The 21,783-nt window shown below is 47.8% G+C and overlaps 1 protein-coding gene across 1 annotated transcript; it reads right to left on the reverse strand.

Moving 5' to 3' along the window:
• Positions 1-2,644: 2,644 nt before the first annotated feature.
• TMEM225B (transmembrane protein 225B) lies at positions 2,645-21,464 on the reverse strand. The gene is made up of 4 exons (XM_075528189.1): positions 21,323-21,464; positions 12,385-12,531; positions 10,958-11,101; positions 2,645-3,191 (listed from the first exon to the last, which is right to left on the reverse strand). Exons 1-4 carry the CDS (start codon positions 21,462-21,464, stop codon positions 2,998-3,000), a joined length of 627 nt encoding a protein of 208 aa, XP_075384304.1. The 3' UTR covers positions 2,645-2,997.
• Positions 21,465-21,783: the final 319 nt, after the last annotated feature.

Consider the following 21,783-nt stretch of genomic DNA (forward strand, 5'->3'; position numbering starts at 1 on the left):
GATGGGGTGCGTTTTCACTTTTTAAAAAATCATTTTATTGGGGGCTCTTACAGCTCTTATCACAGTCCATCCATTGTGTCAACCACTTTTTTACACATGTTGCCATCGTCATTTCAAAATACGTTCTATTTGAGCCCTTGGTATCAGCTCCTCATTTCTCCCCTCCTTCCCTCATAAACCCTTGCTAAATTATAAATTATTATTTTCATATCTTTAAAAAATTAATTGTAATTTATTATTTTCATATCTTACATCATCCGCTGTCTCCCTTCACCCACTTCTCTGTTGTTCGTCCCCCTGTGTGGGGGGGTGGGGGGCGTTATATGATGATCATTGTGATTGGTTTCCCCTTTCTCCCCCTTATCTTCCCCCTACCTCCTGGTCTTGCTACTCTCATTATTGTTCCTTTTTAATGGTGAACGTTTGAGTTGCTTCTAACGACAGCAGCAGTGAATAACTCTGTGCCGATGTCATTTTGCAAACACTCATGCAAAGGGATACGTGCTAAATGGAAAGGGCTGTGTGGAAAGCACAGCACAGCTTTCCTTTTTGGTAGGGATTCCTGGATTTCCCGGGGGGGGGGGGGTGCCATTTCAAGCTTTCACCTGCGACATCTTGAGGGTGTTTATTGTCCAAAATCTACCCAACAGAATGTGCTGCGTCAACTTTTGCCTTTTGCGAATCACAGAGGGAAGAGAGCTCTTTCAGGAGGCCTTTTTATTCCTCTCTCCGTTACGCGGCATCTTCAGGATAGTTATTTTAAAGGACATGCCTTCTAGCCGCCATATTGGGTCATTTTGCATCGCCTACTTTTTCTCTCATCCGTCCCGTTTTCTTCTCTTTTTCATATGTCTAGTAGCTTTTTGCATTTCTAGTAATTTCAAGGATCGTGTCTTGCATGGGATTCACAATCAGTGCTCTTGGAAGCAGCAGTCAAGAGATCAAAAGACGTTTTGCATTAGGTAAATCTGCTGCACAGACCTCCTTAGAGTACTGAAAAGCGAGGATATTACTTTGAGGATTAAGGTGCACTGACCCAAGCGTGGTTTTAGCCGTCGGCTCATATGCCTATGAGAGTTGAACATTGAATGAGGAAGACCAAACAAGAATTGGTGCGTTTGGAGGCTGGGGCTGGAGAAGAATACTGAAAGTACCATAGACTGCCCAAAAGACTGGCACGTCTGTCTTGGAAGCAGTACAACCAGAGTGCGCCTTAAAGGCAAGGATGGCAAGACTTCATCTCACAGACTTTGGACACGTCAGGAGAGGTCAGTCCCTGGAGAAGGATATCATGCTTGGGAAAGTGGAGGGGCAGCAAAAAGGAGGAAGGCCCTCAACAAACTGGATTGACATAGTGGCTGCAACAATGGGCTCAAACAAAGTCAACCTGGACGGCACGTAAGGATGACAAGTAATTTTGCATTGTCTATCGGTGTTTGTGGCTAACGGAGTGTCCGCCTCCAATGATGTAATCGTCCCCAAGTTCCCCTTTGACTTGATTAGGTAAATATAGTGAGGCTTGGATGACTTCATCAAATAATATATTTTTTAATCTGACTAAAATGCCTAGTGGGTATTAGTTCCTCAGGGTGGGGGTGGGGGGTGTCTTACCTAGCAGAATGTATGTGAGCATCCGGATAACAACAGGACCCAAATCTGATGCCTCCGTGGGCCTCAATGGTCCACTGTGGGAGGTCATCCTTTAATGGACACTATTTCACAATGACAGCAGTACTTCCTGGGCTCCAGCTATGTCCACAGCATCCACCGGACACCCAGAGATTCCTGTACTTGGTCTTGAACAGCAGTTCTGAACCTGGAGGTTGTGACCCCTTTGGGGGTCGAATGACCCTTTCATCACAGGAGTCACCCAATTCATCACAGTAGCAAAATGACAGTGATGAAGTACAAAGAAAATAATTTTGTGGTTGGAGGGTCACCACAACAAGAGGAACTGTATGAAAGGGATGTGGCATGAGGAAGGTGGAGGACCGCTGGTCTTAAAGGTGCACTTCGTGGGTGGTCGGAACTCTCTCCACACTCTCTTTAGGGTGTAAACGGGAGTCTTGGATAATTGGTATCTGTGGGAGGGAGTGGCTATGTGTTCCCTAGGGTCACTACACACACTGCCCCACAACCTCTGTCTGCATTACCTCTGTCTTAGGAAGTTGAGCACGATGACTAGAAATTCAGGATGGTGGAAAGGGGCCATTCAGAGGCGCGCAGGAGGCCTCTGCCCCGGTGCAGATGAGAATGCCCTGTGCCAACGAGGTAGGCTTTTCCCAAAAGCAAGCAGACTCTAACTCGGCCTTCGGATCTGAGGGGGGGGGGGGGGGGGGGTGGTGTGTGTGTGTGTGTGTGTGTGTGTGTGTGTGTGTGTGTGTACACACGTATGGGGTTGGGTCACCTTCAACCACCAGGGGTCCTTCTGCTCCCCAATATGTACTCACCAGGGTGTGTGTGTGTGTGTGTGTGTGTGTGTGTGTGTGTGTGTACACACGTATGGGGTTGGGTCACCTTCAACCACCAGGGGTCCTTCTGCTCCCCAATATGTACTCACCAAAAGCTTTCTGGATCCTATCACAGTTTTCTCTGAAGATACTTTTTAAAAAAAAACAAAAAAACAACAACTTTATTTCATGAATTCAAAACCTCCGTGGGCGTTGTTCTCTGCTCCGTTTTTAGTTCACAGAAGCTCCCTTCCCCTGATGGCCCCCCTCCCTGTGGGCTGGGTGTTGAAGTGTGGACGTTAACAGGGAAGTAAGTCCATCTCTTCCTGAAAACGCCAGGGGGGGGATGGGGGGGGAAGTGTCTCTGAGGAAGCTCAGCTGAGTTGAAAGCTCTGTCACACATTTCAAAGAGGAACAAGATAGAAGCACCAGGAGTATGAAGACGGGCAGGGCTGACTGGACACTCAACGCTCACCAAAGGTGGCAGGATTCAGTGAAGGGAATCCCCAAAGCGTGCACACGAGTGCTCGCGGAATGTGAAGAAGGGTCAGTAGACGCGTGACTGGGGCTGTATCGCGGTTTCTCCCTGAAGCAATGTCTCCTTTTGTACTGAGCTCAGCTCTCCTCCCAAACTCTCCAGTCTCTCCAGAGGCGGCCTCCCCTGGGCCTCCTGAACAGTTTGGGAAATGGGCAACGTATTGCGCTGAAAGTAAGTTGCTTCTTCCAAGAGACACGTGGTACCTGGGGGACAACAAACAAGTCTTGGGTCCGGTCAGGGGAAGAGAATGTGGAGCACCATGCGCTGGAGGCCAGCCAATCCTGTTGATTCTCTGCCACAGAAACAAACTGCCCTCCGGTCGATGCTGATGCGTAGGAACCCTGGAGGACAGGGTAGAACTGCCTCCTGTGAGTTTCTGAGACTGGAGCTCTTTACGGGAATAGAAAGCCCCCATCTTTGTGCAGAGGAGCAACTGGTGGTTTTGAACTGCAGACCTTGGGGATCGCAGCCCAATGTAAGCACTATGCCACCAGAGCTCCCTGCATCTGCACCCTGCCTTCCCCAATTCTAGAGCATCCCAGAGTCAGTATCACAAAATGCTTCCAAGAACAAGGAGTAGAAGCAGATGAATAAAAGCAGAACCACTGTGGGTGCTGACAGGCGTGTTAACAATTGCCTGACAATAAGTAGGTGAGAAAAACAAGGTCCAGAGAGAGAGAGCGCGCGTGTGTCAAGTATAAAACTTGGGCCTCTTGAGGCGCAGCTCTGGATCCTTCCTTATTCAAGCAAGGAAGGCAAGAAGAGAATCCGTACTCCAAAGAACAGATGGGGATATTGTGAGTGAAGAGCAATTTCCGTTGTAAGGTGCAGACTAAGAACAAGGACAAGTTCTAGTCTCAGCCTTACGGGAGATCAATATTATCCCACGAAAATCAAGAGTGCTAAATAAAGTCCTTCTTTTAAGAACTCATTTTAAGTGTCTCATTGAGCCGGCATGAAGGTAAGATATTCTTAGAAGCCAAAATACAAGGGAAAGCGGGAATCTAGAGAAATAAGTGGGGCGGGGGATATTTGGAATCAGCCTCCTACAACTGAACGGGTCCGAGGGGCGGTTGAGTACTGGAGGGGTAAATTAAAGAGACATCAGACAAGATAAAGCATGCAAGGTCTCGCCTTCACAGTCATGACTTCATGAGCCAGGGCCTCGAAGAGAGAGGCGTGATGTCTAATCTTGGGCACACAGGGGGCCAAGGTAAGCAAATGCTTAACAGGAAAGGGTCTCACTGCTCCAGGACTGCGGAGAGGTTCGGGAGGACCTTCGTCTGCCTGAGGGCAACCTTGGCAAGGAGACTGAGCAGAAGTATGATCGTACAGAAGAGATCCTGATCACATGACAGAGGAAGCAGCTGTTGCAATCAGGACCATGGCGAAATAACTGGCTCTCGGGGTGGTGGCGGCTGCGGCAGCAGTGATCCTGGAGCCTGCGGAGGCCCCCTCCCTCAGCCTGGCCTGGCCCCTGGCTGGACTCCTACACAATTTACTTGATGTTTTATTTTGTTTTTTTTTCTCCTCCCCCTCGTCCATCTGTTGGGGGCACCCTGCCCTTCACCCTGCTCCCTTGGCCAGGAGCGAGCAATGGCATTGGTGAAGCTACCCTTCTCTTCTCCCCTCAAATACAGCCCTGGATGGGGGAGGGGGCAGGTGATGCTTATGGCTTAGTTTTGTTTTGTTTTTTAATATTATCTGGAATCAGAACGCCATGGATTCTGGTCATAGTCCTCTGCCCTTCCCTCTCTTGTCCCTGGTCTGGTCTCCCGATCCTATATCCCTTTCCCTCTATACACCACCCCCACAGACTGGGGAGCAGCCCCCTCCCCTGCCTATCTCTCCCCTAAGCCCCCTTGAGATGGGGAGGGAAGAAAGAAGAGGAGAAAGGAGGGAACCTGCCCCCTCCTCAGGCATCTGGGAGGGCCCTGCCCCCACAGGCTTCATCTTCTTTGGGCCCTCTCCCCAACGCATTTGTTAAAATCAAACCTGAATAAAACAAGTTTAATATGAAAAAAAAAACACCCTAAGGATCAAGAGATTGTTCTGTTTTCTTTCTAGTTGAGCCCTTGGTATCAGCTCCTCATTTTCCCCCTCCCTCCCCCACCTTCCCTCCCTCACGAACACCTGATAATTCATAAGTTATTATTTTTTCATATCTTACACTGTGTGATTTCTCCCTTCACCCACTTGTCCAACCCCCAGGGAGGGGGTTAGATGTAGATCATTGGAATTGATTTCCCCCTTATCCCCAACCTTCCCCTTCCCCTCCTGGCATAGCTACTCACGTGATTGTTCCTGAGGGGTTTATCTGTCCGGGATTCCCTGTGTTTCAAACTCTTATATGTACCAGTGTACATCCTCTGGTCTAGCTGGATTTGTGATATACTGCACCCTGACTGGCTCATCTCCCCAAGCGATTGGGTTTGTTTGTTTGTTTGTTTGTTTGTTTGTTTGTTTGTTTGTAATCATTTTATTGGGGGCTCTGCTCAATAAAACTCTTATCCCAATCCATCCATCCATCCATTGTGTCAAGCACATTCATACACTTGCTGCCGTCATCACCAAGGATGCTTCTTAAAGGACATGGCATAGAGACTAAAGAGCCTATCACAGTCGGCTAAAAAGTGCAAGAAGGAAATAGGAGAAAAATGAATAAGTTATTCAGAATGCAGCCTAGAAAGACTGGAGGAGGGATTAAAAGGTGGGTACAAGAGAGTAGGATGTCTAACAGATGGCCTATTCACGTTCCACATTAAAAAATAGCTAAAATGTTTATGAAAAATTTCTGGAAATGGTGAAAGATACTAATCCTCTCCTTGGATTCACATAATAAACCACCATCACAGATGCCTATGCCCTATCAAATGCCAAAGAGAGCCTGAGAGACAAGAAGGATTGCTTGGACAGAGGACCATTGGCACCATCGCCCGCCTTCTCCACCGCAACAGAGGAAGTGGGGAAACACCAAAATGATGGTGTGACAAACTGTGGGCCTAAAAGTGGATGTTCAGCAAAACAAGTTTAATAAACAAAAATGAAAGAAACTCAATTCCAGACAAATGAAATATGAGTGCATCTCTTATGGGTCCTCACAAAAAAAATGTTGTAAAGGATCCACGTGGCTGTCTTTAAGACAGAGATCTCAGGTCTAAGAAGCAATAGTGAGCAAATCCGCTCACTATGTATGTGGGTATGTGGGTAAATTTTAAACAAATATTAACAAAAATGATGATGCCAAATATGGGGAGTTTGAAGGAAAAGAAGACATTAAAATATTGCATAATATCCATAAGCAAATGTGGCGAAGAAAGCTGATGGTGCCCGGCCATCAAAAGGTATGGCATCTGGGGTCTTAAAGGCTTGAAGGTAAACAAGCGACCATCTAGCTCAAAAGCAACAAAGCCCACATGGAAGAAGCACACCAGCCAGTGCAATCACGAGGTGTTGATGGGATCAGGTATAACACATCATCAGAACAAAAAAAAAATCATAGCATTGTGAATGAGGGGGAGTGCAGAGTGGAGACCCAAAGCCCATCTGTAGGCAAAATTGGATCTCCTTATGGAAGGGTCACAGGGAGACCAGCCAGTCAGGGTGCAGTGTAGCAACAATGAAACATACAACTTTCCTCTAGTTCCTTAATGCTTTTCCCGCCTCGCCCCCCTACTATCATGATCCCAGTTCTACCTTATAAATCTGGCTAGACCAGAGGATGTACACTGGTACAGATAGAAACTGGAAACACAGGAATCCAGGGTAGATGAACCCTTCAGGACCAGTGGTGAGAGTGGCAATACCTGGAGGGTCGTGGGAGGGTTGGGTGGAAATGGGGAACTGATTACAAGGATCTACATATAACCTCCTTCCTGGGGGACAGACAACAGAAAAGTGGGTGAAGGGAGACGTCGGACAGTGGAAGATATGACAAAATCATAATTTATAAATTATCAAGGGTTCATAAGGGAGTGGGGAGCGGGGAGGGAGGGGAAAATGAGCTGATGCCAGGGGCTTAAGTGGAGAGCAAATGTTTTGAGAATAATGAGGGCAATGAATGTACAAATATGCTTTACACGATGTATGTATGGATTGTGATGAGTTGTATGAGCCCCTAATAAAATGATTTTAATATATATATATATTGCATAATAAATGTAGAGGACAACCCTTGTATTGCTTGAGAAGTAAATATCTTGAGTAACTTTCAATTTTGGACATGTTTTTAAAAAAATCAAGAGTAACTGATGTAGGGAAGTGGAAGAGTGAGCCTGCTGTTAATTAACACTAGAAATATAATTTAGGATTAGGTTTGTTAAAAATCCAAAATTTATCGGTAAAAATCCTTCTAAGCTTAATCAGCAGAGATGTTCCAACTCAGGAAGGAGGCTAGCAAGATCACTAAGAGAAGCAATCAGACAGGAAGCATCCCCAGCCTCAGGGGTGGAGACCAGGTAAAGCCAGGTGTGGAAGTATCACCCCAATTTAGATAAGCAAGGACACTTGGAGCTTCAGGGGATGGTCATCTAATGGCCCCTGGAGAAGTGTAGGAATAGATAACTTCCTAATGATCATTGCAACAACCTGCCTCCTTCTTAAACTGACCATTGTATCCTGTGACATTATAAAAACCTTGCTAATCTCTTCCTGTAATCGTGGTTAAAAAAACACACCTGTTTCTTGGAGGCATATTCATTCACTGGGTCAGGACTGGACTCTGAAGCAGCTCAGAGGAGACACCTGGCTGTATTCCTTCTTCAAGCGCCTGCAGGCATAAACTTAGAATGTCTTCAGTCATTCTGACCTCTGTTTTTGGCTAATACGCAACAGACTTCCTGGACCCCTTGCTGGGGTAGACATGCCCCCCCCCCTCTCCAGTGGGTCTCTGAGACTGTAACTCTTTACAGGAGTAGAAAGCCATGCAGCTCTACATTTTTAGGTTAATATTTGCTTCATATAGTTTTTCATAGTTTGTCATAAACCTTTCTTTGTGAAGGTAAATTCTGCACTCCCTACATCCAAGGGGCAGTTTGGATCTTCCAGGAGGGGGTGGTGGTGTGAGTTATATGTTGGCTTTTAACCACGAGGTCAGCAATTCAAGACCATGAGTAGCTCTACAGGAAACACGCCAGCTTTCCATCCTGCAAAGCTTTATAGTCTCAGAAAATCACAGGGGCAGTTCTCCTGTGCCCTTGTACATCGCCATGAGTTGGAATAACTCAAGAACAGGTAGCTTTGGTTGAAGTGTGTATGAACGGATCCCAACAGCAATACAGTTTTCCTTACCCTCCTGTATAATGGTCAAGCTGCATCTGTCTCGCATAGGTAGCGTTGGCTTCGATTTAGAAAGTCAGTGTTAGCTGCCACATTAACAAGTTGATGGAGAACAACTGATCATCTCAATATATGCGAAAGGAAAAATAATTCGATACATAATTGATCAAAAATAGAGTAAGAATCTTTGCAACCTAGAGATAAAGGATGACTCCCCTAATCTGGTAAAGATCAACTACCGAAATATATGCAAACACTTACATTTATGTTGAAACAAAAAAATTTTTTTAATCTTTCTTTTATTATCACCACTTTACTTAGCATGGTACAGGAGGTACAAATAAATATCCAGGGCAAAAACAAACCAAAAGAAAGGATAAAATTTTTGAAAAATTATTGCAGAAAAGCTAAAGAAATGGAAGAAAATACCATGACCACGGACAGGAAGAGCCGATATGATTTTTAAGCCAGTACTCCGTAAATCAGAATTCCACACAGTGTGATCCCAAGCGAATCTCAAAGTGAAAAAACTTATTCTGAACTTTACACAAAGTCACATATGGCTGTGACGCTCTTGGAAGAAAAGGTGGGAGGTTTTTTTATTACCAGGCATCAAAATGCATTTGATGTAGATATTATAAAGCTGAGCATCCTCATGCTGAAATAGAATGCGGCATGAGGATGGGAAGAAGGCTTCGTAACAGCCTGCAGCATGTCGATGGCAGAATCGGGCCTGCCGAAAGTCAGGAGGACTGGAAGCCCTTGCTGATGAAGCTCAAGGACTGCCGCCTCCAGTCTGGATGACAACGCACATGTAAAGAAACCCCAAATCCTCACCACTGGACCAGGAGGTTCCGTCATGATGAGCAGAGGAAGATTCAGGTTGTCAGGGAGTTTGTCTTGCTTGGATCCACAGTCAATTCTCATGGAAGCAGCCGTCAAAAGATCGAAAGACGCATTGCATTGGGTAAATCTGCTGCACAAGACCTCTCTCAAGTGTTGAAAGATGAGGCCGTGTTACTTTGAGGACTAATGGGCACCTGACCCTATCCGTGGTATTTTCCGTTTACTCATATGCATTTGAAGGTTGGGCATTGAGTAACAAAGATGGAAGGAGAATTATGCATTAAAATTATGGTGCTAATGACGAATATAGAAAGTATCATGAATTGCCAAAAGAAAAAAATCCATCCTGGAAGAAGTGCAGCCAGAAGGCAAGGATGGTGAGACTTTGCCTCCTGTACTTCTGACATGTTATCAGGAGAGGCCAGAAGGCAGTCGGGCTTGGTCAAGAGGAAGGCCCTCAACAGAACGGATTGACACGCGACTGCAACAATGGGCTCAAACACTCTGGTACAGAATCAGACAATGTTTCTCTGTGTCGTACACCGGATCTTTGCTGTCAGTCGGAACTGCCGCTTTAGTGCCTGACAACAACAGTGGGGATATATTGTTGATTTAAACAAACCAAGTTCCAGGGGGAGACAAATGGCATAAAATTCAGAGGCATGAAAAACCAGATCATATTTTACTTCAGGGTTCAGATATGTTTAATAAAATATGATTAGGATAGACTTCAGCCTAATCTGCTGTCTCTGGAGAGGGGAGTGGAAAGGATGAGGTCGGGAGAATGGCGTGGGAGGGGTGGTTTCCAGTGTAGCCGGCATGTTCTGCTATATTTCATTGGCTTTGAGAGACTTCTCTTTTTTGTTTTAACATCCCTGAGCTAACATGATTCACGTTAATAGGAAGTCTTGCGGAATAAGAGAAGGGATGCTTTCTGTTCAAATGAATAATTTAGATAGCGGTAGTATTTAAAGATAATGGAGATAGTGTCAGGATTTGAGATTAGATCACAGATTTTGAGAAAGCTAGAGGGAGGAATTGATAGCCTTAGCTACCAGGATGGTGTAAGGGGAAGTATAGAAATCTGGAAAATTAACACAGGGAATCCAGGACAGAGAAACCCCTCAGGATCCCCCTCCCAAAAAAAGTAGCCACATCAAGAGGATAAGGAGAAGGTGTGGGGAGAAATGGGGAACCGATCACCATGATTACCTATAACCCCCCTCCCTGGGGGATGGACAACAGAAAAGTTGGTAAACGGAGATGTCGGGCAGTGTAAGATATGACAAAATAATAATTTATAAATTACCAAGGGTTCATGAGGGGAGGAGGGCTGGGGGAAGGGGGAAAATGAGTAGCTGATACCAAGGGCTCAAGTAGAAAGAAGATGTTTTGAGAATGATGATGGTAACCAATGTACAAATGTGCTTGTCACAATGGATGGATGGATGGATTACGTACGATATGAGTTGTATGAGCCCCCAATAAAGTGATTTTAAAAATCTGGGAAAGAATGTGGTCCTAACTTCAAGAAGAGCAGGAATAGAACGTGCAGCCATGACAAAGAAGGGCTGGGGCTCTCAAGCAGTAGCGTGCTCTGCAAGGATGGGCATTTCTCTGCGTGCCCTATCCATGATGGCGGCCACTAGGCACATGCCGTTACTGGCCATTTGAAATACGGCTAGTGTGACTGAGCAATCGAAGTTTCGATGTTATGCCATCTTAATTCATTTAAGTCCAAACAGCCACGTGTAGTTGGTCTTACCCAGGGCAGCTCTAGAGCATCTCCAGAGAAGGCCTCCAAAGAGAGAGGGCCGGGACTGGACACCGCACGCAGGACACTCACTAGCCGCTATGAACAGAAAGCTGCCAGAGCCCAGCATGTAGTAAGACCACTGGACAGAGAACTTGGTGGGGGGAGGGCTGGGCTTCATCCTCAGTGTCCGGATCTCCAGGGCATGCAGCAACAAGGCCAGGAAAGCACAGGTCCCTGCAAGGTCACAGAGAGGTGCCTTTGCTCTCCTTCCCTGGCCCAGCCCCTGGCTCTAGCCTTCTTCACACAGATTCAGAGAGAGCTACTTGGCCTAGATGTGGCTCCTGCGTGGTGAGTCCTTCATCCTGCCTGCACCTCTCACCGTCTCCTTCCCAAATCATCTCAAAACTCACGTGTCTCCCCCTCCTCGGGGCCCCCGTCACCAGAAGTCTCTGCCCTGGGTGCCCTCTGTGTCCGTGACCTTGTGTAACTACAGACTGGGCCTTCTGGGTGTGTTCCTGGGCCCCACCTCCTCCACTGCCATTGGGGGGGGGCCTCTCTGAGTTGGGGCCTTTGTAACCCCTTTGAAAGTGCAAAGGTTACAAAGGGCAGAGATGCTGACCTCTGTTTGTTTGGTGCCGGATTCAAGGACTGTGGCCAGGATGGGGGGTATCTGGGTAAAAAGAGCTGCAGACAACTGGCCCCCGTGCATGTGGTGAGAGACCTGAGCTGGCTCGGAGGAGCGAGTCAGTGCTGAGGGGCCCCACGGAAGAGCGGCCATCAATTCTGAGAGAGCAGGTGTTGGGATGAGTTACAGGGAAAGGTGTCTGATGAGGAGACAGCAGAGGAGTGGGACCTAATCAAATGTCACTGGGGGTCACCCTCTTGAAGTTGTGTAGTATGTTTTCCAGTATATGAAACCCTGCATGGGTGAACCTGTAGGGAGAGCAAGTAGAATAAGGTTGGTGGTGGCGGTGGTGTTTTGCGGGGGTGGGGGGTGTGGGGTGGGGGTGTAAAGGGGAGGCAATGTCCAAGAAGGAAAAGACTGGCTGGAAACTGTTGTGGGAACAATTGTACAACACTGCTTGATGTGCTTGAACTACGGAATAATCCATGTATTAACTTCCCCTTAATAATAAACTTAAAAATGCTTGTCATGACAGCCTTGATCCTCTGCACCAAGCCAAGTTCCCTGCTGTTGAGTCAGTGCTGACCCAGAGCAACCCCTGTGGGTCTGTTTCTTCTTCTTTTTATGTTTGAAATTCTTTCCATCTCCCCCACTGCCCCCCCCATGGGTTTCTGAGACTGTAACTGTTTACGGGAGTAGAAAGCCCAGTCTTTCTCCCAAGGAGCTGCTGGTAGTGGTTTAGAACTGCTGACCAAGTAGATCGCAGCCAACAGGGCTCCTTGACAGTGCTCAGGGAAAGAGACATGAACCAGCCCCCTTCCTTTGGACCCCTTCCCAGCTCCCTGCCAAGGACACAGACCACCCGAGGACATGCCTGCCTGGTTGTTCACACCTTCGAGGAAGCTGATGGAGGCTGACACATAATTGCACTTCCTGATCCTTGGGAGGAGCTGAGGTGCAAAGGACACCATCATGAAGGTTGTGAGACAAGACAAGAAGACTGCCGAGAGCAGGAAAAACCAGCCAAGCACGATATTAACTGCAGGGAAGGAGAGGCAGGGCTGGAGCTGGGAGCGGGCCTACTAAGGGCAGGGCTCCCTAGAGCATGGACACTGACGACTTCCAGAGCCTCCACGTCTCTCGGCTCCCAAAACGTGGCCTTTGAGCCATGGTTCTGGAACTACCACTTTGCCCCAAGAATATCCTGGCCTTACATCATTTGGCTCCCAACAACATGGAACTCTATGGGAAAGACTACCGAAAGAGTAGACGGACAAATGCAGGTGCTGAAATCATACATCAAATCTTAATAGCTATTATGTGAAAGTGGTTGCCTTCAACCATCTACGTGGGGAAAACAGTGGTTTTAATAAACATATAATGAAACCCTCGTGAAGAAAGGTATTGCACACGGAAAAGCGAAGAATCGTATCTGTATTCTCATAGGATAAAGAACTCACCCGTGAGACGTCACAACTTCCGGAGGTCAGAACAGCCTTCCTGAGTCTGGGAGCCCCCAGACTCCTCTTTGATTTTCTGCTGAACTGAAGGAATGAAGCAGACCCAAACTAGCAGAGCCAATGTCTGCTCACGGAGTCTGCCAAGCGGGTTCATTCTCCTACCGTTGGTGTGAATCAGCCCCATGGAATTTCAGAGAGGGAGTGGACACAGCTGGGGAGTGGACAGAGCTAAAGGTATTTGTGGGGTCATGCGCTGTTGAATACCCAGGTAGTCTAGAATCTACCCTTGAATTAAATCAGTGTCTCAACATGGACACTTGTAGCCTACACAGGGGACAGCTGACAATGCCTGAAGATATTTAGGACTCTCACAACTTGAGTGGGGGGTGGTACTACTGGTGTTGGGTGGGTACAGCTCAGAGATGCTAGTAAACAATCGGCAGGGCTGGGACAGCCCCCACACCACATTGTGAGTCAGCCTGACCTGCTGATAGTGCTGAGGTTGAGAAACCCTGGATAGAGAGTCGACAATCTGGGCCATCTCCTCAAAGCAATATCCCCAAAGAGATACTCCCTAAGTCTCCCTCTGTGGCTTGTTTTCCAAGATAAACACCTCTGTTACCTTCAACGGTTCACTACAATGCATGGTTTCAAGGACCTTCACACTCCTCTGAATTCAGTCACGTGCCTTCCTGGTCATGGCTAGTGACCAAAACGCCAAAGTCGGTGCCATGAAGTGGATTCTGGCTTGTAGTGGTCCTATAGGACAAAGGTAGGCCTTCCCCCTGTGGTTTTCTGAGGATGTTACACTTTATGGAAATAGAAAGCTTCAGCTTTCTCTCAAGGAGCAGCCCGTGGTTTTGAACTGCTAGCCTTGCAGTCAGTAGACCAATGCATAACCCACGATGCCACCGGGTTCCTATCAACTAGAGAGCATTTCCCCACACCACCAAATGCCTGTCCACCTGGAACCTGAAAACATGGAGCTAGGGTCTCGCAAGATATAATCCGTTAAGATGAGGTCACACTGGATTCAGATGCAGCCAAACTCAGTGCCTTTGGCCAATTCTGACTCTGGGCAATCCTATTGGACAGGGGAGAACTGCCCCTGTCAGTTTCCAAGACTAACTCTTTGACAGGGAGCTACTGGTGGTTTCAAAGGGCTGACCTTGAGGTTCAAAGCCCAGTGCAGCGGTTCTCAACCTTCCTCATGCCAAGACCCTTTCATACAGTTCCTCATGTGGTGGTGACCATCCCCCCAACCATAAAATTATTTTCATTGCTACTTCATCACTGTCATTTTGCTACTGTGATGAATCGGGCGACCCTATGCAAGGGTCGTTCAACCCCCCAAAGGGGTCACGACCCACAAGTTACGAACCGCTGGCCCAGTGCATAACCTACTAGGCCACCAGGGCTCCTGACACTGGGTTAGGGAGGCTCTAAGTTCCATATGACTGGCATCTGTCAACAGAGTGGGCCTGACCACAGAGACACAGACACAGAAGGAAGGTGGCCATGTAAAGACAGGCCGGGACTGGAGTTATGACATCACCAGTCAAGGAATGCCTGAGCTTCCAGAACCACCTGGAAGAGACAAGGAAGGCTCCTCTCCTCCAGAGGCTCCCGAGGAAACAGGGTTCTGCTGATACCCTGATTTTGGATGTCTAGCATGCAGAGCTGTGAGAAAATCAAGCTCTTGTGTTAAGCCAAGATACGCTGCTTGGCAGCCTGAGGAAACGCATACGTTGCTTGTGGTACGTTGCTATGGCAGCCTTGGGAAACTAGTGCAGGCGTGTCCTCCTATGATTGAAATAGGGGAGGAAGGGGTAATGTTCAAATTCAATGAAATCTGCTCTCCTCCTTCTTGCCTGAGCCTGGCTTCCTGAGGAGCAAGCGTGTTCCCGAGGCGGTGAGGAAAGAGCAGGGGTGGGGTGGGGAGGGTGGTCAGAGGTGAACACGCAGCAGGAAGGCTCTGCTGGGTCCAGAGGCATCCGGATGATAGCAGCAGCACCTTGGCAAGCCTGTGGAGCAGGCCGGGAGAGGGCCATGAGGAGGTGAGGCAGGGACATGAAGAAGGGGGGAGGGACACCTAGGACAACAGCCCCTCTCTCCAAATCACATCCAGAGCCAGGCCTGGGGACGTACACAAGCAGGGCTGTGTTTGGCGGCACCAAGGTTTCCAAGCTGATACTGAGCACAGAAGGCAAGAGTGAGAGGGACTTCACTCTCTGCGCCCCATCCCCAGACGAGTGTGTTCCCCGCCCAGTGGACCGGACCTCTCCATGGATCAGATCAGGAGCGCAGCAGATCCTTACAGCAGCTGGGGAGGAAGGACCTTTGGAAACTGCTGATAACTCTAACACAGCGGTTCTGAACCTGTGGGTCACAACCCCTTTAGGGGTCGAACGAGCCTTCCACAGGGGTCACCTAAAGTCATCGGAAAACACATATTTCACAATATATAATTGTATGGCCAGATCAATACCAGGCCGGCTTCTAGCAGCAAGTGACCTTGAATCTCCCCCACCCGTGCGGAGCTGACCAGAGCTGGCTGAAACAACTAACAGCAAGTGGCCTTGAATCTCCCCCACACACCTGTGGAGCTGACCAGGGCTGGCTATGTAAAGCACCTTTGCAAGTTTTTTTTTCTTTCTTTTACTCACGGCCCGTTTTGCTCACAGCCCATTTTATTGACGGCCCATTTGGCTCAATGCCTGCTTTGTTCTCAGTCCGCCACTCTGCTCCCAGCACGAATACACCTGGAACCAGGAAGACACCTTACATTCCAGAAGCCCGGACATACCTGTATCTATCTCCCAATTCCTGACTACTTTACCTAATAGGGACTCATGTTCCCTGGCTATATAAACACCACTCCTGTAGTCTGGAGTACGACTCCCCCGGCCCAGACACTGTGGACCATGGGACTACCCCCAGGCTGGGTTTTTCTCCCCAATAAAGCCTGTTTGCTCTAATTCGACTGATTTGGTCTCTGGCACCTCTTGACTACCTTACAATAATTACATATTGTTTTGTGCCTAATCACTATGCTTTAATTATGTTTCATTGTAACAATGAAAATATATCCTGCATATCAAATATTTACATTATAATTCATAACAGTAGCAAAATTACAGTTATGATGTAGCAACGAAAATAGTTTTAAAGTTTGGGGTTCACCACCACATGAAGAACTGTATTAGGAAGGCTGAGAACTGCTGTTCTAACAGAACAGTCTGATGTCATGAGACAGGTGGAATTTCCTTTCCACAACAGGGTTGTTCCATTTGGAATACTGTCAGAGTGATTTGGAAATATTCCATTATATTTTCTTCCATATTTCTGTCATTCCCTAGTCTCTTCTTCTGCCTCCCGCCCTGAACATTTTTTATCGCCCCCCTTCCCACAGTTCCCCTTCTGAGCTGCCATCCATTCTCTAGGCCTGACTGAGAGTTTGTTCAACTTCAGAATCTGGGGTCCTTTGGGGGACATGGAATGGGCCAGAGAGTGCAGGAGCCTCCCCCGCTGAAGTTCTCCTTCCTGTGACCTCTGTGTGGGTTGGAACACACTGGGTGTTGGGGAATCTGTGTTCCTCCGTGTTCTCCATGCTCCCGCCCCACGACTTGCCAAGAACCAAGCTCAGCTGTAGTCCTGGTCTCACACCTACCCCACCAGGCCCAGCCCTGATCTGACACTGCTTTCTTTCTTCCTTTCGCACTTGGACCTCATCACCTTCCTCATCTCTCTGGTGTGCCTTTATAAAGTGTACATACACACACACCTCTCCTTATCCCATGGCTGCTGCATGTCCTCCACACCTGGACACTGCCATTGTGCCCAAGCAGGCACCAGCCTTGATGAGCTTCATCCGCGGGCATGCCCTCTTGGCTCCTCCTAGTTCTTTTAACAGGGTGCAGCTGGTCCCACTGCCTTACACAACCTTGCCAAGAGGCCAGCCATTATCCAGCCCCATGATAAGAAGGAGCTGCGCACGTACTGGGTGCCCCGTGTCTGGCCTATGCCAACAGTGGGGATTAGAGGTGGCAGAAAAGTCAGGAACTCACCTGACGCTTGGTAGCAACAGGGTGGATGGGGTGTGTGGGGGTGGAGGGGTGGAAAGGGGGACTCACGTAAACGAGTTTCAAGGGTATAAAGCGTTTTCTCTCCCTCGCTGGGGTATTCCAGGGCACAAAGACCTGGACACTCTCCAGTGAGGAAGACCTTGTGTTCTCTTCTCTAGGCCCTGGGCCAGGTCCCGCATGAAGCAGCCCTTAGGGTTGGTTCAATACACCTGTGGGTCAGGGACTGTGTGATTCAATGGTCACAATGACATAAACATGATCAAAAGATCACAGGTGCTTTCTTCTACAAAGATATGTATAGAGCCTTTGGTGCTGAGAAGTGAAGGACCAGAGAGAGCAGAGGGAATGGCTGCTCTCAGATTGCCCAAGGGTGACCTTGCTGGGACCGACTGGCCGGATCGTCCCACGTCACCGAGCATGCTGCCACCAGTGGCCAGCAGAACTGAGTGGAACCAGCGGTTTGGCTTTTTAGTGGAACGGTGACAGTGATGTATTCAATAGAACTGAGTGGAACCAGTGATGTGGTGGAATCTAGAGAGGTCTCTGCATGCGCATTGGTGAGCAAGGGAAGGAGAATGGAGGCAGGGACCTCGGAGTATCTTTTTTTTTCTTGGTCAAGGGTATTCAAAATAAAGCAGCTACAGGTATCTAGTCCGGCTCACATTTTCCTCTAGTGAGGAGATGGGTAACACTAGAGAGTGAAAGAGCGCTTCCATGGGGCCAGTGGCATTTGGGAACCGCTTGTTTGAAAGGAGGCTTCCTCCATTCTGGGCCTCTCTGCCAGGGTCTCTTTGTATGCGTAGCCTTACCTGCTGCTCCACCACCTCCCCAACACGCCAGAGAGCCTGACCAAGTGCATCCTGGGGGATGAGGGAAAGACATCCAGCAGGGAACTGCCTGGGCTGTGTGTGGACCACTCACTGCTCCACATTTCCCTGCCAGTGATTTGTGGCAAGTCGGGCTGCGAATTGAATCACTGATAGTCTTGCCTGCAGCCCTCCCACTTCAGCCCCTTTCTTCGAAAGACTCCGCCTTTCCATGGCACCCAAGCGACGGTGACATTTTCCAAACCCAATGGAAAAGTCACACTCACTGCCATCCACTCATTTAATTTCTAGGAAGACCTGCCCTTTTGGGTGTCCGACACCAGAGCCCGTGACAGGAGTAGAAAGCCTCGTTTTTCTCCTGCAGAGAAGCTGGTGGTTTTGAACTGCTAGCCAGATGGGTAACCACCCACTCACTGCCAACTCGTAGGACAGAGTAGAACTGCCCTTGAGTTTCAGAGAAGCTGTCACTCTATACAGGAGTAGAAAGTTCTGTCTTTTTCCTGCCAAGTGGCTGGCGGTTTCCAACTGTAGACCTTATGGATCACAGCCCAGTGTGTGACTGCTTCGCCACCAGGGCTCCACTACGTCACTCAAATATCACACTCACTACCATCGAGTCCATTGCGACTCGTAGCGATAGCAACCAACCCTATAGCACAGGCTAGAACTGCCCCATAATCTTTACAGGAGTAGAAGGCCTGTCTTTTCCAGAGCAGTGGCTGGTGGTTTAGAACCTCAGACTTTGGAGTCAGCAGCCCAATGCATAGCCATTAGGCCATTAGGCCATCACGGGCCTTTTTTAAAAATCCAAAGGTGGGCTTTAACCTGGTCTTGAGCTGCCCGATCCAGTCACGTTTCTCAACAGACAGCAGCGTCTCCCTCAGTGGCCAGCCGTGCACCCACTTCTCAGTCAACGCTCCTCCGGGTGCCCTAAGTAGCCAGTGGGCCCCTAGGTAGGGAATGCACGCTGTCCCCACCGCGGGTCCTTCCGTTGGCCTTGGGCCGTGCCCGAGCTTAGCTGCTGCGGGCTTGGAAAGAGAGGCGGGGCAGCCCACCGCCTCCCTGGAGCCCGCCCTGACTACCTGGTTTTGGGGTGGAGTAACTTGAATGGGAAGGTTTGTTCCTTGGGCGGGGTGGGAGTCTCGGTCACCCAAGAAGAGTCAAACAGGGGCTTGGGGTGGGGTCATCGAGAGGGGCGATCCCGTCCGTCCGATTCGAATTCCAGTTCTGCCATTGCGGGTGGGGGCACTTGGGGGTAGGTTAGTTCTCCCGCTGGAGCTTTATTGCTCTCCTACATCAAACCGAAACCATAGCGGTCATTGTCCTGTACGATTGCTGAAACTGGCCTGCAGACACACGCACATGCGCGCGCGCGCGCGCACACACAGGCAGTGGCCTCCTGGGCCTTAGAGTAGAGCTGTGCTCCTCGAGAATTTCAATGGTTGATTGTTCAGAAGTAGATTCAAATCCTTTCTTCCCAGGAGCCGCCAACCAGCCACCAAGCTTTCTGTCAGCAGCCAAGTGCCCTAACCGGGGGTATCTATCTCCCAGGGACTGCAATCCTGCAGGTCCCAAACTCCAAAACACCCGGCGGCGATCAGTGGAGTCTGGTTCACAGCGACCCTAGACACATCGTAGAATTGCTCCCTGGGGCTTCCAAGACTACTTTTAAAACCTTCATGGGAGCAGTCAGCCACAGGTGTCTCCTCTGTCTCTCCAGGAGTGATGGTGGGTCTGAGTCCCTGACCTTGCGGTTAACAGCTCAATACCGAAGTTACATAACAAAGCAAACCTCACTGCCATTGACTGGATGCCGACTCCTTGCGACCCTAAACTGGAAGACAGGCTGGAACTGCCTGTGAGTTTCCGAGACTGTAACTCTACAGTAGAAAGACCCGTCTTTCCCCCAGAACCGTCTAAACAAGTATCAACGTGCGCTCATGGAGCACAGATCCTAACAATGCAGAGCCTGGACGAGGTCCTGAATGGCTCTGATTGCTCAGGACCTGGCGTCACCCAAGATCCCCGCCTACCTACTTCCGCGACCCCTAACTGGGCGATTTTACAGGGGAGCTGTTCTTGGTTCTTCCAAACGACAGGGTCATTTAAAAGAAAGAAAACTGGAAGAGCTGTTCTCCATCAACAGAAATGAAAGACATAAAACCAAATGAAGGGTGACGCTTGTTCTTATTGTTTTCATTGTGGTTTGAAATAAAATAGCTTGAGACCACTGGAGAAGTCTGAATACAGACTGAATTTTAGATGATGTTACATGTATTGTAGAATTACATTCCTAGTCGTATTAATAGCATTGCAGGTATATAGAAGTTATATAGGAGTTAAACCTTACTCTAGGAGAAGACTGCTAAAGCCCTGCTAAAATACTTAGGAGTAATGATTTTGGTGAAAGAATGTCATATTATTTTCAAGTGATTGAGAAAGTACATATAGAAATTAATACAAAGCAAATATGAAAAGTTAGTTTTTTTAAGTGAAGAATATAGCAAGTGTTCAGTATGCTGTTCCTACTTTTCTGCCTATTTGAAAATTGGAAGAATAAAAATTTAGGGGGAAATATCAAGAGAATTTGTCCAAGAACACAAAACATACTCAACTGGAATCTAAACTCAAACCTATCATGCAGCCACTTGGTAACTTAGCACTTTCTCCATGTCAGATATGTCAGGTGCACACAGTCCCTTCCCTCATGACCTTGCAAGCTAGTAGAGGGCAGGTAACGCAATAAGCCATTAATTTGTGTGTATGTATATATATGCATATACATGTGTATATCAAATAGGAACCGAAGCGGAAATCCTCAAATAATCAACCTTTTTTCCTCTACGAGTTTCGTGATGTTAAAAAAAAAAAAATCAAACGCACTGCCACCAAGTTGATGTCGGCTCATAGTGACCCGTTAGGGCAGGGCAGGACCACTCCTGTGAATTACCGAGACTGTAACTGTTTGTGGGAGTAGAAAGCTACCTTCTTTCTCCCGTGGAGTGGTTGGTGGTTTCAAACTGCTGACCTTTTGGGTCACAAAGCAGTGGCAGATTTCTCCATTTGCTTTACATCAGTTTCATCTAGTAGATATCCTGGTGGTGAAAAATGCTTGACTCCAACGGAAATAGCTCTCACATGTCAAATGATTCTTTCTGGGTATGTATTCTTTGATGGTACATGAGGATTAAATTATAACTGAATCTCCAACTCCATCCTCATATACACACAACTATTATATCCACAGGCTTTCTGCACGGCACAAATTTGATGAACAAGATATATACTTGCTTTGACTGCGTTCATTAGTGATGGAATTTCATTCCCATATGAGTTCTACGGTGGCGACTAAGGGTTTAAAAAATAGCATGAAGCGCTTCCACATTCAACACACTTACCGTTTTCTCATTGGCAAGTGTCAATTAAGAGTTTATCACTGACTAAAACCTTTCACAAACCTTCCACACAGAATTTCTCTCTGGTATAAATTCTCTGGTGCTGAACAATAATGGAGAGGCTTGCATTCAGCCCACACATGACTCCTTGCGGTCTGGATTCAGATGTTGGGCTAGCGATGACTTTGGCTACATGCCTTCCCATGCTCGTGACATTCAGTGTTTGAATTCTTTGATGCTGACTAAGGTGAGTTCTCTGACTGAAGTTCTTTATACTTACGACACAATCAAAACTTTCTGTGAGGACTTCTTGTTTTAGGATATGATTTGACCTATGGCCAATACTTCCCTTGAAAGCATCCCATTCACATGTAATTACTTACTACATTCATATGGTTGCACTCTCGATGACTTCTTTGCTCTTAAACACAGTATGAATTGAGCATAGGCTTCAATGTGGAAGTCTTTTCCACATTCACGTGTGTAAGGCTTTTTTCCTGCAACGAATTATTTAATGTTTAAAA

Source organism: Tenrec ecaudatus, chromosome 12, assembly GCF_050624435.1.
Source record: "Tenrec ecaudatus isolate mTenEca1 chromosome 12, mTenEca1.hap1, whole genome shotgun sequence".
Lineage (NCBI taxonomy): Eukaryota > Metazoa > Chordata > Mammalia > Afrosoricida > Tenrecidae > Tenrec > Tenrec ecaudatus.